We start from the raw sequence: 17257 nt of genomic DNA on the forward strand, positions 1-17257 counted from the left end.
ATAGTTATGACTTAGTGTGTCATTATTTAGTGCAATATTATTAAAAAAAAAGAGTATATATGTAATATTGTATATATTAGAAAAAAATTAAAATAATTTTATACATATCTAATATAACTATATTAATAAAACATGAAAATGGAATACAAATGTTCATATAAATATTTTTATATCACAAATGCTCATTTCTGGTCCAAATTTACCTGCATCATTTCTATTTATAAACAAACATGCATATTCACTAGGGCTCATGAGAGTGCTTCAAAATAATACTAATAAAGTGGTTATATTTTAATGCAATTTAATTTCATATATAGGTGCAAGGTTGTTCTACAACAAAGTATATAAAAACAGCAATTAAACCATTCTGGATGTTTATTCATAATAATTGATACACAAGTTTCTGTTAGTAAACAGCATCAACAACAGTTAAACATACAAAATAGATATTCATACAAAGACGTCAGTTATTTCGCTAAATCACAGAGCACCAGTTAAGGCCTTTTAACAGAAAGTGCCATTGTTTGAGAAGGTTGTCTAGAGCTGAAGAATTACTGCTTGCCATTGCCATTGATGGGCATTTTCTTGAAGTTGTCACACTCGAGCAGGGCTTTGACTTTGGGCCGGGCAGCGGTCTTATCCACGAAGCTCTTGAGCGCCGGGAAGGAGTCCAGGCAGGTGGAGCTAAGGACTTTAAAATTCAGCAGAAGGTCGAACAGGTTGTAGTCCGCAAATGAGATCTGCGAGGAAGAGACATGAAACATTGGTGATGGTTAGAATTTAACAAGTACTAAAATGAGTTAGTATTTCTACTGGAAGCCTCACCTGATCACCAACTAGGAAGCCAGATTTGTTTTTGGCCAGAATGGTTTCAAATGGTTTGAGATGGTTGGCCAGATCTTTGATGAACGCTTCTTTACCAGTCTCCTACACAAAATAACACACATGTCTAGGGTCATATCGCTGACAAAACATTGATATTTATCATGCATTTGCTCTAAAAATGGCTCAAAGGGTGATTATTTATTTATTTATTTCCAGTGTCTGAACATCTGTGAGATTTACAGTACTCACATATTCCTGGTAGATCATCTTAATGTATTTTAGGCGCAGATCCTCAACGCTGTCGTTCATCATGTCGATAAGAGAAGCCTCGCAGTCGTTCTTTCCATATGCACCTGAATGTGTGAGAGGATAAATGAAGACAGTTCTGTACATACAGTAGTATGCATGTTTAAATCAGCGAGAGGCGTCCAGATATCATCTCAGGAATGAATGCATAAAAAGTGTAAATATCAAGTAAATTAAAAGAAATCATGGCTGACAATACTTTTGGTTCATTGCATTTCATTTTGGGAAAGAGTAGCCAGCGCAGGATGCTCTGTTTGGATATTTCACAAAATGTTCTCCAAATATCTCATTCTTACATTATAAAACAAACTTAGGTAAGCTTGATTTGATTCTGATGCATTAAAGTCAAATTCTGCCATCATTTACTCGCTCTCATGTTTTCTAAACCTGCATTAAGTTATTTCTTCTGCTGAACATAAAGGAAGAGATTTTGAAGAATGTTGGTCATCAAGCAGTTGCTGGTCCCCATTGACTTCTACAGTACATACACAAATACTATAGAAGTCAATGGGGACCAGAAACTGTTCGATTACTAACATTCTTCAAAATATCTTATTTTGTGTTGAGAGTAAACAATGACAGAATTTTCATTTCTGGGTAAACTATCCAACTTTTTTTTCTTTCTCTTTTTACCATGTTTGCGGCCCACATGCCTTAATATAGCATTGGACTGATACAGGACCAGGTCACCATCCTCGAATTTAGGCAACTGTCCAAAGACCTAAAACAAATCAAGCAACACATTATCAATCAGATCAAGGATTTTAACATAAATCCATGCATGGATTATTTACATTTCTCAAATTCAAATTGCAATCCTGTATAAAAACAACACTCACACAGGTGGCTTTTACATCCCCCTTCATCCACTCGTCAAAGGTCACCAGGTTCTCCTTCAGTTGCTGCCCATAGTCAGCCAGCATCATCTTCAAGGCTCCACATCTGCCTGCAAACGGCACATGACACGGGGTGTTACTATAGTACAATCCTCTTAGTGTGCAATCATGCATCAAAGCACATAGGCATTTTAGACGAAATAATACAACTACTTCAGACTGTGGTTCCCGATAACTTCACTCTTTATCAAGAGGAGCTATTTGTTATTTGCCAGTTTATGAGCGGAGTATGTAGACTGAAGTTCACTGCCATTCATTCCTCATTCCCAATCTAGGGCAAACGCCTTCAGACACTGACAACTAAGAGCTGTCCGGATGCCAAAGATTATGAATGGAGCAAAGAGTGCATTTATGCATCGTCTAGTAAAATAACAAGCTATATTATAATGTGCATTTTTAAAAGTTGCATGCAGATTCAATCATCTACTAAAATATGAGAGTCAGTTATGTAAGAGTTGCACTTTTGCTCGCAGCTGAAAACTTTTCCAGACTTCTCTGAAGGGTTAGACACGCATCATGTGACAAGAAGAAGATTACGAAACAGCTTTCATACAAACCTTTGACCGCGAAGTACGTGAGTGTGTAGGGAGCCACTGTAAAAACACAGAGTAAAACAGTTAAGAGAGGAAACTGCATAACACATGAAAGCAGCCGAAGGGAAGTAATCAGATTGAATGTAGGCCTATAGCAGCGATTGTAAACATAGACTTGCACACTGGTTGGGTTACTTCTATAGTTTACTAAACTGCACACTAGTAATGCCCCTTCCACAACGCCATTGTTTTTTTGTCTCAATGCATGAGCATTTGAGCGTTACGTCACATTTGCGCACATATTTTGTACATACGATAAAAAAAAAAGTTCCTATTCAAATAAGAATAGCATAGACCCATTGCTGCACTAAAAACCTATGCAGCTCAGTCTGGATATGCGTGCATTGATTGACTCGAGTAGATCTATTTAAATATCTGCTCGTTATGTAGCCTAATATCCGCTTAAGCTCTATAAATATCATCAGCCACACTTGACAGTGACGACGACGCCATCAATCATTTATTTTAGCGGCGCAATGCAATTATTAGCAAGGAAAGTAATGCATCCGACACTAATGCATGGTCTCACAGTGCGCACTTAAAGCTGAAGGCAAAAGTGCATGTGACAGCCATGAAGTACTTACTCGTGTAGTAGATCTTGAGCGGGTTGAAGACTGTGAGCGCGCGCTGATCCTGAAGTGAAGTGAAGTGCGCGCGAGGCTCCTTTATAAACCCTCAGTTTTTGATGAGTCACGCTCGCGCCCTGTTTGCACGCAAAGTGTGTTTTATGTGCATTCAAATGACAACACTCTAATAAAAGCGTATGATTGATTGATTTCCAGTGGGTCTGCCAAGTTGTAGCACCGGTCATTTTAAAAATTAATATGCTTACTTTTGATGTTTAAAGTATTACAGCAGGCGTTATCGCTAAGCTCGAGCACCTGAACTTTATTACATATAACTTTTTAGAAGGATAATGCTTGAAGAAAAGGGTAGAAATAAAGTGAGGGTTAGGTTGGGTTGCATGTCAACTCAAAATATTTTTGTATTATATTTTAATTGTATATATCATCTTGTAATATCATAATGTCTGTGATTCTATCACACCGAATATCTGAGTCAGGCAAATCAATTAACACCTCCAAACATTACATGAATTCAGCAAGAAACCACCGGCAACACTGTAGCATAACTTGCATTTGTTTGTGATTGAATCTGGTTTAATATGGCTTGGTTTGCACGTCTTTTTCATATGCCAAAACAAAGAAAGAAAATGAGAAACGGAGAGCCAACACAGTTCAGGTCAGATAAGGTCATTTTCCACACAGTTTGCATGCCAAGCATTTTTCATTGCATTGGTCTGGTCTCCATCATCCATCTTAGACAGTTGGCCAAACAGCTGCAGGAAAGGAGAGGGAGGAAATGAGAGAGAGACAGAGAGAGATAGCAGTTTTATTGCTTGCATTGAGAAGAGACTATCAGTATCAGTGCTTCTGTACATGATTTATCTCAGAGGAGCTTGTTACTCGTCACACCTGGGATTACTAACCTGATGAAAACAAACCAGGGTTTGGCAGCAGTTTAGTCTGATGGGTCAAAATATATTTTGCGAGCAGGAAATGTCAAATGCAATGTCCTATATGTTTAAAGTTATCATGAACTATTAAAAATTAAATATTGGAATGCAGTATATAAACGATTCATTCGTGCACATAATTATTGTTGTAATAATCGTGAATCAGGTTGACTTCCTCTTCAGCATCTTTTCTCTGATGATGTGGGCGGGGCAACCTGTCACTCACATGAGATCAGCCAATAGCAAACCACAACCAGCCAATCAATTCCACACAGACAAAATCAAGCCCCGCCCACATTTGCTCTTGTTCCAGAAGCGTTTCACTCGGATATACGTCATAGGGAAGAAAAGATGATTGCAACTTCTGTTTCATGCTGACTTTAAAGTCAAGTCATTTTATTTGTATGTCTTTCTTTCCTCAGTGGGAGAGAAATTATGTTTTTTGAGGAAAACATTTCTGGATTTTTCTTCTAACAATGGACTTCATTGGTTTCATCGTTTTTAAGTCCAAATCAATGCAGTTTCAAAAGTTGGGATTGAGCTGATCAACAAACGGACAGGGAACTACGTCATCACGTTGAAAGGTCACGCCGGCGCCGGCAATACTATTTGAACTACTATTCATATTCATCAGAATGTTATTCATATACTATTCATATTCATATTCACTGAATACCATTACTATATATATATAATAGCAAACAATACTATTTGAACTATCCTCCTACGTACGGTCGCATTGTAAACAGTGGGGCGGTACTTCTGCCTGCGCCGGCGTGACCTTTCAACGTGATGACGTAGTTCCCTGTCCGTTTGTTGATCAGCTCAATCCGAACTATTGAAGGTAAAAAGTCTATAAATTATCTTTTTTTTTTTTAAATGACCTATCGTTTCGCTAGATAACAACCTCTTCTTCAGCTGTGATCGCGTACAGCCCGTTTAAACACTTCAAAGACTTTTGAAACTGCATTGATTTGGACTTAAAAACGATTAGTAACCACTGAAGTCCATTGTTAGAAGAAAAATCCAGAAATGTTTTCCTCAAAAAACATAATTTCTCTCCCACTGAGGACAGAAAGACATGGATATCTTGGATGGCATTAGGGTGAGTAAATTATTAGGAAATTTTCATTTTGGGGTGAACTAATCCTTTAAGAATTAAGAATCCATTAAAAAATGCATATGCAAGAGACTTTCATGCAACCCAAACTTAATGTACATGTCTCAGTTCAGTGACAGAAATGGGCTTGTCTGGCCTCATCTGCACTCCTCCTGTCATCAGTCAGTCGTTGGGATTGTATTTGCTGTTGTATCATAAGAACTGGTTCTTCCTGTTCAGTCCTCATTGTGGAGGTGAAACAGTCAGGTAAAAGTGCAGAATCACCGTTATACACCAAGTTTAAAGGCTACAGTATAAATGCATAAAGCACACAATCTAAATGTGTTCACATTGCTGTACGGTATTCAAACACTGTCAGTGTAACATTAACTGGATGTGGGCCTTTATGTTGATCGTGTACGTCTTCAGAGAAAGAGTTCAGAGATGATTATATAGCAGCTGAGAGCGTGCAGATGAAATATACAGCATTAAATGTCACATTATCTGAACAAAAGGCATTAGGGAAAGTGTGTGCATAAGTGTGAGTTGTGAGTTGCATGCATTTAAAAGCTTAACCGTAAACCTTTTAAATTCACCTGATCATAACTGTGTTTTAATAGGGGGCAAGGACTTCATACAGTTTGATATTTTGCTTTTAATGACAAGGTAAGTAGTATAATGTCATTATTTCCCTTGGCAATGAAAGCAGTGGTTACAACATTTATTGTGGAGAATTAACTTGCATGTTATTCTAGTATTTGGTCTATCAGGGATGTATCCATTTCAGTTTGAGATGAAATCAAAACTTGCACATCATTATTGTTTTAATAATCTTGAATCAGAATAGCTTCCTCTTGCAGCTTCTCTGATGATGTGGGCGGGGCTATAACCTGTCACTCACATGAGATCAGCCAATAGCAAACCACAACGAGTCAATTCCACACAGACAAAATCAAGCCCCGCCCACATTCGTTCTTGTTCCAGAAGCGTTTCACTCGGATATACGGCACAATTGGGAAGAAAATATGAGCACAACTTCAGTTTCATGCCAACTTTGAAAATGAAGGATCCATTTAAAAAAGCATACCAATAATGATAATAATAGTGGACTCATCCTCATATGTGTGCATGAGAAAAATGGACTTTTCCAAATTAAATTCTAAACAATCCTAAGGCTTTCAAGCACAATTTGCACCATTTCCTGAAAATGACCCTTTTTAAATGATGTTTTCTCGTGTCTTGCATTGTATTTAGATCAATATGATCCGTCTTAAAGCATAGTGCATTTAAGCTAAGGTTTTCCCATAATGTTTTCCGTCTCCTGTGGATCCTCTCACCCGGGTAACGGCTCTGAGCACAAGAGGTTACTATTATTAGATAAACCAGCATAAACAAACTAGAAGTATGGTCTAACGTTTAGGAGCCAAATACGTTTTAGGGATGATATTCTGCATGTCAAACATGTGCAACGCCTGTTTATGTTTGCATTTATGGTCTTTAAATGAATTATTAGCTAATAATTCATTTAAAGACCACAAATACAAACATAAACAGGCATTTCAAGCAATTATAATTTCTGCTGTGATTTCTGATTCTCATTTGGCCTGAACTTGACAAGCAAAGAACGATCGAGAACATGGAAAATTTCACTTTACTATATTCACTGCGAAATAATCGAACAAATCAGTAACATTTAATCAGTTTTTTTGCATTAAATATGATCCAAAGAAAAGAAGGACTTTTTTGGCAATTTTATAGCTATTCTGATTATGAACAGGTTTAACTTTAATGTGCTCTGAGCACTTGGCATTGTTCCCGAACTCTTGCATGGTCGCAAAGTCACTCATTTTATTACAACATCCCAAAAGCGTTGCAAAGATACAGTCTCACTTCCTGCTTGGTGTCTCGAATGCTTTGGAGCACAGACTTCAGTTTGGTCTCTTTTTAAAGACGACACTTGTCAGATTATTGCTGAAGTGAAATGTAAACTTACAATGTAAACTTGAATTTTTTTTTAATGAAATTGTAGGGTTTACTCTAAACCTGTGTGAAAACCAAAGCCATAAATCTAAACAAGTTGTGTCCCAAATTTGAGGTTGATATCTAAAAGAATTAGCTTTCAGTGATATTTTGTTTGGCTGCAGTACCAAACGCTAATTAGTCTCACATTCATTTCCATTTTTGACATAGGCAGTAAAAGAAATGGACACAGCGACCCCGTTGGATTCAACGGAGACAAGTGAAGTCAATTAGAAGCACTCACTTCCTGATGGCTGAGCGTACTGCGCAGACTCACACTGAGCTTGACGACGTAGATGTGACGTGAGCAACCCGTCTGTCTTCTAGTAGCTGTGCCGAGAGAAATCTGAATCATTCCCTTCCGAAACTTCTAGAGACGGAGAGTGTGAGTCGGAGGTGTCCATGAGCTGGAGCAGGAGAAACTTTTGCTAAGTATTCTGATTAATTATTTTGTCACTTTGCCTCCACGTCCCCCCGATCGCCCGCGAGCTTCTTCTCCTGTCCATACGGTAATCTCTCTACTGTGAGAGACAGAGAGTCGCGTGGTTATGACGCAATCGTTAGCCTATTTCTACAAAAACTGCATCTTCGGGGCCATAACGTAAGATACAAGGTAATGGAGCCTTTTATACATTGTCGTGTTTCTTTAGAAATAAATAATGGACAAATGGAGTCTTTAAACGCCTCAGATGTGAAGTTATTCGCTGTCAAAGTGACGCCAAAATGAATGGGAGTCAATGGGATGCTAACAGCAGGTGATGGTCTGCTAATCAATGCTTCAGTGTTTTCTGAAACATTACCCCCTTGATTTTTGACCGCGAACAATACAAGTGTGACTGTGTTTTTCAGGAGCATTTAACCTATCATGTCCATTATCTTTTTTTGTGTTCACATTGCCAAAACCTTTACTAAGTTTCATAACATTCCGATGAAGTAAAAATTTCAATAAAAAAAATAATAAAAAATTACGAACAGCACCAGAGGAATAAAAATAAGGTGGATAAAATAAATGTTTAATTTAGGTGGTTAAATATATATATATATATATATTCCTGGGCCTAAGTTATGGAGAACTAGCACGTCAGCCATGTAAAAGCTGCCCCATATGTCTTTAATTAATGATCTTCAACCGTTTCCTTTGTTCACTGTGACTTGCATGTTTCAACAGCGAAAGGAAGGACCAATGCAAACCATTATATCTGAATGTAAATCGTCTCAGTGTTTGCGGCTGCGTTTGCAGTGATTATTCAAAAACTGGTTCTTCCAGTCTCTAGAAGTGCAGAATCACCCTAACACACCATATAAACGCCATAGCAAACATACAACTGTACCGAAAGTGTGTTTGCATTCGCCAGCTGACTTGTCCTGAAATGACTGGATCAACATTGAAGTTATTCCTGTACATGAAATCTACAGTAGTTCTCCATGTCCAGCTTCTGATTTAAGGCATTGATATTCTCAAGTTCAACAACATGACAAGTCATGACATGACAACACTGACAAAAGGACAGACTTTCAGCCAGCATAGAAGTTTTCTCTCTTTTTTTTTAGGGCACACTAGACCATCCTTGCAAAGGGACAGTTCACCCAGAAATGAAAATTCTGTCATCATTTACTGACCCTCATGTTGTTCCAAACCCGTATTAATTTATTTCTTGTGCTGAACACAAAAGAAGATATTCTGAAGAATATCAGTAACCAAACAGTTTCTGTTCCCCATTGACTTCAGTATAAATATGGAAGTTAACGGGGACCAGAAACGGTTAAACAATCCAGAATAGAATTAGCATGAAACCCATTGTGATTATAGTCTTCTGATTGACCTATACAAACTGAACATAATGTTCATGCATTAAAGGGTTAATAGAGGTTCTTAGATTGTCACAAACATTTATTTTATCAATCCCGGTTATATTCTATTTGAAAAAGTTGCATAGAGGGTGCAATGAACATTTCAACATCTCTAATTTGACTCATGTTCTGGTCTTGTTGAGTAAAGACTGTCTTGTCATGTAGAGAGAAGTTGATTTCGGCTCACACCCATGCATTCATGCCACGAAAAATAGATGTTAATCCATGCAAGGTTTCTTTCTTTTCTTTCTTTCTTGTCACTGTAGTCACAGCATGCATGCTTCAAACACTGAGGTCAGGTGACCAAACACCGCTCAACACCCGCACTATCATGTGTCACGTTACTTATTAAGTGCTTAATGTGATATTTACGTGAATGAAAGTGGAGGAATACTTTTGTTAACCATTAAATTGCATTAACTCATATTGATATCAGAAGACGCATTTAATGTAAACTATTCTTAAACTGTGCTTAACTAACCCACACAAATCAAACAAACCTTTTCCCAAGGCTGAGCGGCTCAAAGTTCACTGGTCACAATAAAAACGACAACGAAAAGCTTTCTGAGCAAGCATGAAGATAATACAGTAAATACACACACAAAAGTACAGAAAACACTGAATTTGTAGACAATGCTGCACTGTTTATAATGGAGTTAGGCTACTCGAGACACATTTCTCCTTCCAGCTGAGGTGAGTTCATTTAAAAATGTCCAACAATTTGTTCCTAAATATTTCATGAGCATCACGGAAAGGGAACCAATGTTTAACAAGCGGCTGTAACATCAGTCTGGGTATTGAATGGTGTTTTGTAATCTGAACTCAGTGCTTTATGCCAAGTCTTTGTGATCCCACAAAAGAAAAAAAATGAAGTGGGAACTTGTATATAGGCTATATGAACGGTTGGGTGTGTCCTGAAGTATAATGGAGACAAAACACAACATAAACAACAGAACTTATCAAATAAATGACCTGATGTCCTGTAGGATGGGTAACACTTTCACCAGCCTTTCATCATTTTTCGGACTTGCTGGTGTCGTGTGGTATAGTGGCATTATGTTACAGGATTTATTTCGATAAAAAAAAAAAAAATCTTGTCAGAAGTGGGATTCGAACCCACGCCTCCAGGGGAGACTACGACCTGAACGTAGCGCCTTAGACCGCTCGGCCATCCTGACACACGGGCTCCATCGTCGCAGATTCACAACAGAACAGCTCCATTCATAATAAAAGTCCCTGGGTTTAAAAAAAAAAAGTATAAAGTTGCGAAAAAAGAAAGAAAAGAAAAGGTAATACAAATAAAATGAATTGACCCGAATTAAATAAAAATAGCTTGAATTTGACATTGCTATGAAGCTTATGGCTTGCAAAAACATCTTTGATTTCCGAAATTAAAACAGGGGACATTTCCAGAGAATGTCTAATATGGCGAGAAGTTTCACTCTCACTACACTTCCGGCTTCTGAACTGGTTGCAGTTCCACTCTGATTCCATATGAGGGCGCTCACAGGACGAGTGCAGAATGAATGGAGGTCAATGGCGGTATACCCCTCAAAATCCACTTTTCTCAGGATATAATTTTTTGTCTAGTAATTTGAATGTTGTATTCGAAAGGAGATGCAAAGAAATTACACATTGCTGGGTGTTAGATTTTTTTAGAGTCACTTATTTGGTTTAAAAAGTCTTTCAAAATGTCAATGACGTCAGAATGCTGACGTCATTAGCAGAATGCTAGCGTGTTATGGGCAACAACAACTCAACCTGTAAGAAATCAAAAGGACATAAGTACTTGTTAATTCAACTTTCGACCTATAACCCATGTTGAACTTGCAAAATCTACAATCAGATCTGATATTTCTCAACGGCAATCGGGTGAAAGAGACAAATTTAGCTGTCTAGCCCCATAGACTCCCATTCATTTTGCACTCATGGCGATCGCCCCCAGTGGAACTCTGGTGGTACTACAGCCAAAATTCGGTACAATAGGGCTTAATAGGGAGTGGGCAGGCTCTCCGTAGACGGGCTCTGACATTTCCTAGTTCAGCCGTAAAAATATAATTGAAGTCTTATTTTAAATTTACTATATATTAATAAAAAAAAACGGGGAGAATACATGTTTTGGTTTCACGTCTTTGTTTTTTAATTGTTGTGGGTTCTGTGATATTGTAATAATTTTATTATGATGTTTTAATGCAATTCACCAAATATCACGCTATAAAAATAGTAAATAGTAAACACTGCAAATAGCAAAACTATATATAAAAAAATATTATAACAAAATTGTGACTTTAAAAAACACATAAAAAAAAGTAAAACGGTATTTAACAAATATTTTGACTTTATTTTTGTAATGGTTTCATTTTCACAAACTGTAATATATATTAATGACACATTAATTACAGCTTTAATTTTTTTATTTTTTTGTTTATGTTCATGCTTTCATGCTATGTTTCTGATTGTGATTAAAGCTCATTCTGATTTATGCTACGTTGGTTGGTTTTGAACATGCTGTAAAACAAGGACATTTCCAGGGACAGATCCAGTCAGGGAGTCAGGGACACGACACCAAATCCCAGGACTGTCGAGGGAAAATGGAGGTGTCTGATGATCACCCTATTGTTTGGTCTTAGCTAGTAGCCGGTTTTGCTAGTCTCTTACTCTGCAGTTGAGAAGTCATGTTGTAAAGGAAACCAGCTTGGTGGCCAGTTAAAGGCAGGGTAAGCAATTTCAGACAGGCTAGTAAAAGCAAGCTAGCTTTGAAAGCATAAGATCCCAGTGTCTCCTTCAAAACACATAGGCTGAATCCGAAATCGCCCCCTATACCCTCAAATAGGGCATTATTTGAGAGGACAGACATTTGTAGTGGTGTCCGAAACCATAGTGGACGTTATTGAGTGCACTTATTCAATCCCACATTGCACTGCAATAACAAGCGTACAACCGATGTACACTCAACGGCTGTCCGAATTCGCTCACTCCTTCAAGTGAACAGTATAAGTGGACTAACGTATAGGGAATGAGGGTTTCGGATTTAGCCATAGAGTTTGCAAAGCGTCACGAGAGACAGCGTTAAATTACCTCACACCTAATATTTAAATCACTTCTATTATTGATTGCTATGGTGTTTATGAAAAAAATTGCCCACCCTACCTTTAAGTTCAAAGGTGCAGCACGCACATCCAAAACAATAAAGATATGATAACAATAAAGATATTATGGAGGTGTGTCTCCCCAATTTTTTCATGTCTGATGAAGGGCTTGGGCCCGAAACGTCACAAGTTGGTGAGCAACTATTAAAATTGCTAAGGAGCACTTTCTGGTGTGCGGACTCATTGTTCATCTTTACCCTACCTTTAAGACCAGCAAACCAAACGTCTGATCTATGGAGCTTTTCAGATTTGTTGTTTCAAACCTCTCTTAGGATAGTCATGAATAACAACCCACCACATGCTCTTCTTCTGCGGTCCTGGTCCTCCAGCATCATCCTAAAGACGCCACATCTGCCCACAAAATGCAATGTGACCCTGTCAGGAGGGTGTTATTTTTATAAACACTAGTGTACTGTAGACACAATTTAAGTGTCTTTAAAGTTTGCAAACAGAGCACTGATGTAATTACTTGAGTAAGCTCATTTACTTTATGACACTCATTGTTTGTGTGCCGAAGTTCATGGTCAGCCCTCCTCTATTATCCATCAAATGCCTTTCGATAAATGTGATTTATCACCCATGAGAATGGTGACACCATAAGATGCTGAATATTACTCATTGAACTTAATGTTTTCCGGACAGAAAGGGAATTGTTTGGTCCAGTTGCATGTTAGTCTGTAATTAATATAAAATAAAATGTTTTTAAATAATAGTATCATGCATGCTTCATTTCAGGATCTAATCATGCCAAAATGATACTTCAAAGCTTGAGAATGTTGTGTTGAACACTGATAGCACGGCTCTTCAGTCACTGCATATGGCAACTTAGACTTGCATTGTCCGCAGCCCCATTGCATAATATTTCATGTCATAACTGAACCATGGGACATCATGAATAACTTCTCCAGAATGATCTGCTGTAACTCCTGAGGGTCAGAACATGATCATGTGACGCATTCAAAGAAACACACTTTATACAAACGTCACAGAGGGAGACTGTATGGAGTCAAAAAATTGGAAAACATTGGATATCAAAAGAAAGAAAGGTCAGAACATGATCATGTGACGCATTCAAAGAAACACACTTTATACAAACGTCACAGAGGAAGACTGTATGGAGTCAAAAAATTGGAAAACATTGGATATCAAAAGAAAGAAAGGTCAGAACATGATCATGTGTTTGGAAGCATATGGGTAGCAATATTCAATTTGAAATGTAATATGCAAAATGACAATGCAATATGTAAAATGGCAATAGAATATGTAAAATGGCAATGCATTTCTGCAAATTACATTTTCCATTACAATTGTGCAACGTCTGATGCTAAATGAAAATGATAATTCAATTATATCATTTAGATTTGCCATTTCACACACTAGTTTTGGAACTATATGGTTATCCGGACCACATGTGATGACCTACCCCAACCCCGCCCCTAAACCTACCTGTCACTGGGGTTACGACCAACCAAGAGCGGTTGTGGTCAGGTGTGGTCCGGATAACCGTACAGTACCCTAGCTTTATTTTGTAGGCTAAATTGAATACATTATTTTAACGCTTTATAAGTTGCAAAATGAAAATGAAATGATTAGATATGTTTAATATGTTCAAGCAAAACTGTTAGCAAAATTATCATTTAAATGTTATTTTTCTTAATTGTATTTACACACAGTTAAGACACTTGCGATTGCATTTTCATGAAATGTCCCGCAATGAACGTATCAAAATTCAATGTGCAAACTGAGAATGGATTCCGAGCCGATCACGTCCCCGCCCCCTGTCAATCACTGCGTGAAGTTTGCCCCGCCCCACCCTGCCGCACCCCACCCTGTCAATCACTGCGTGAAGATGGCCCCGCCCCCTATCAATCGCTGCGTGAAGTTGGCCCCGCCCCCACCCAGTCAATAGGCTTGTTCGACTTGAACCGGCGCTGCACAAACCGATGGGTGAATGACATCAAAATACAGCGAGAGCGAATAGACAGCAGACGACTCCTTTATGCTTTTGAATTGCTCTCGCGGTACTTTGATATCATAAACCGATCGGTCTGAGCAGCGCCGGTTCAGGTCGAACAAGCCTAATCACTGCGTGAAGTTCTCACCTGTAGACCTGTGTGTGATGCGCTCAGGATAAATGAAACACAACACGTTTGGTTTCTCGAATAGATTTTATATAAAACATTAAAAATGTCAAATTTAGAGTCTCAGTGCTAGTGTATTACAGCAATACTTATATATGTCATAGTTACATTTCTTAGGTTTCGCTCTAAAATCATTTAAGTGATAAGTATATGAAAATGCATAGCTTAAATGTCTAAATATACATAAGCAAAAACATCTGAATTGCACATATTTTCACACACGTGATATTTTGTTCGAGTAGATCTCTGATCCTACATATAAACTGCTGCAGATATTCTGTGTCTATCTTGAAATATACCATCTACTGGTTTTATATGGCTATTCTACATACATAATTCATCAGGAGAGCCTTGAATAAAAATAAAAAAAACGCAGACTTGCACTTTGTGAAATGAACTGGCGCCATCTATGGACCAAAATGACCTTTACTACAGCCGAACTACAGCGATTCTCAACATTCATGTTTATGCAAACAGTTTGGGTTTTTACATTATACAAATAAGTGAGATATCATGATCTTCACAAGCTCATTTCTGCTCAGACATCACAAAACAGTGAACAAAACAAACCAAAAAACATCTTAAAGGAATAATGCACGCACAGTCCAAGAGTCATATGGACTATTTTAATGGTTCTATGTTCAGATTATTCCTTTTGAGCTGCACACAAGGATATAAACCTTATGGGTTTGATAAATCATGATTTTTGGGCCAAACAACTGAAGGTACTGTAGCAAGAAATAACATTAATAATAATTTGTCAGATCATGACAACATACAGACATTTACCCTGCATAGATTTGTGCTAAAAGTCTCTCCATCTTAAAGTGCCCCATTACGCTATTTTAAAGGCTCCTAATGTTATTTTAGAGTCTCCTACAACAGGTTTACACGCATCTAAGGTCAAAAGCACTTTAATGTTCTCCTCATAATCTCCAGTGCAGCGAGTCAGCGACAGTCTCTCTAAGCCCCGCCTCTCTGAGAGCTGCTCTGCTCTGATTGGTCAGAAAGCAAACGCTCATTATCATATCTGAATCTCAGCTCTTGATCTCAGTGATACGAACAGTAACGATGGCGTGGGCTTTACCGTATCAGTCTCAGAAAACAGCATCTTCTCCACATGAACAACACGAACCAAACTCTTCCAGTCTCGGATACACTACAGTGTTTGAGGGCGGGGCTAAGAGACGCTGCTCAGCCAATCAAGACCACAGGCTGGCATTATGCAAATTAGGTACAAACCTACATAGGAAGTGAGACTCGAATTACTGACGACTCGTTTCAGTTCAGAATCGATTCTTTCTTTTAGGAGACGAAAACTTCCATCAAAGGAAGTTTCTGAAAAAGCATAATAGGTTTTAGGGACACCGGACCACTAATATTTCATCTACTTTGTAGCTTCACAGTAACTCTAACACAGGTTCCCAGGTAATGAATGGATAAAGACAGTATATGCAACAAATATCCCTGCCTAAACTTGCTTGAGAAATACACTTAATGAAATATTCACAATGACTTCCGTTGTATATAAAACGCATGGTTTCCGATACACACAGCTATGTGCAATAAACACCTGAACATGAATAAACAATGTATTTAAATAAGACAGATTCACAAATATCATTCAGAATCCGTGATTATACAGTCACTCTAAATGTACAAGCATAATTTAAGTCCTCCGACATGTAATACAAACAGAAACAGACAGTGAGTGTCACTCACACTCGTTCTCTGAGTATTGCACTTCCAGATATTGTTAAAATAGGTGGAGCCTATGGAGCTGTCAATCAAAACATACCAGGCCAATCACCATCAAAGGGTGGAGCTAATGTGACACTCACAGGATACGAACTACAGTAACTTAAAGGAGAAGAGTAGCATTTATGCCTTCGTCTGCCACTGTTCAGCAAAACTGACATGTTGCAGTGTAAAAATGGCTTACTTATGATCTCTGCATAATATATTTAACATAAAAACTGGGTTCACCGTTGGCCAGCAGGGGTCAGTGCGGATGGACTGGACGTGGGTTGAGTTTGTCACTGAGTTTCTGAATGAGGATTGAAAGCTCTTCTGTGGCCTGAGACTTCTCCTCCAGCAGTTCATATCGCAGGCTGGAAATATCCTGCTTTATCTCCTTCAGCTCACCTACAGATTACACGCAAATATGAAGATAGTAGTTCACACCAAACCGCTCAGGAAACATTTGGTGCGTCAAATGTGCTTAGCTCTGGTGTTGTTTCATTCGGGAGTCACACTCGTGTTGTTGGTGGCCAAAACAGACCGGAGACCTTAATCATATAATAATGTCATTTTTATGAAATTAATGCACTATATTTAATTTCAATAATGTTTTTCTGTGTTATTAAACAATATTAAAAGGGGTGGTTGGTTATGATTTGACTTTTCTAACTTTAGTTAGTGTGTAATGTTGCTGTGTGAGCATAAACAACATCTGCAAAGTTACGACGCTCAAAGTTCAAAGCAAAGGGAGATATTTGCTTTTACAGAAATCACTTTTTAAGGACTACAACAAACGGCTGGTAGAGACTACACCACATTCCTCCCGGGTTAGTGACATCACAAACCCTAGAATTTACATAAACCCCGCCCCCGGAACACGATTTATAGATTATCAAGACAGAATATGCTAATCAATGACTAGAAGATAACTACACATAAGCTGCATAAATTCATCAACTAACCATTCAGAAATGTCCTGATGCTTCTACATGTTGTCACTTCTTCTTGAGTCTCTCCATCTTTCTGACTCAGGTTTGAACATAAAAGGCTAAAAGTTTTGAAATGTTCAGTGCATGTGTGTGTGAGGTAAAAGGACACAAGCTGTTGAAGCTCCGCCCCCTG

The 17257-nt window shown here is 38.1% G+C and overlaps 2 protein-coding genes across 2 annotated transcripts in view; both read right to left on the minus strand.

Annotated features, from left to right (window-relative positions):
• Positions 1-357: 357 nt before the first annotated feature.
• Positions 358-3327, minus strand: gstp1.2 (glutathione S-transferase pi 1.2). Its single transcript, XM_084430067.1, has 7 exons — positions 3205-3327; positions 2585-2620; positions 1971-2077; positions 1765-1852; positions 1075-1178; positions 826-927; positions 358-740 (listed from the first exon to the last, which is right to left on the minus strand). Coding segments are annotated over exons 1-7 (627 nt in total). The 5' UTR covers positions 3206-3327; the 3' UTR covers positions 358-551.
• An 11681-nt stretch (positions 3328-15008) lies between these two features.
• Positions 15009-17257, minus strand: part of trpc3 (transient receptor potential cation channel, subfamily C, member 3) — a 56552-nt gene continuing 54303 nt past the window's right edge. The window contains exon 13 of the mRNA XM_084431069.1: positions 15009-16540. Coding sequence (XP_084287195.1) covers positions 16398-16540 — 143 coding nt within the window. The 3' untranslated portion in view covers positions 15009-16397. The remainder of the gene's footprint in view (positions 16541-17257) is intronic.

Source organism: Rutilus rutilus (genome assembly GCF_951802725.1).
Source record: "Rutilus rutilus genome assembly, chromosome: 14".
In the NCBI taxonomy this organism is placed as follows: Eukaryota; Metazoa; Chordata; class Actinopteri; order Cypriniformes; family Leuciscidae; genus Rutilus; species Rutilus rutilus.

What these genes read in the sequence shown, in the direction of transcription:
- gstp1.2 (XM_084430067.1), bottom strand. An exon ending in CACGTACTTCGCGGTCAAAG is followed by an intron (nt 2,078 to 2,584) that starts GTTTGTATGAAA and finishes TGCCGTTTGCAG; the next exon opens with GCAGATGTGGAGCCTTGAAG. An exon ending in GCTTCCTAGTTGGTGATCAG is followed by an intron (nt 741 to 825) that starts GTGAGGCTTCCA and finishes TCTTCCTCGCAG; the next exon opens with ATCTCATTTGCGGACTACAA.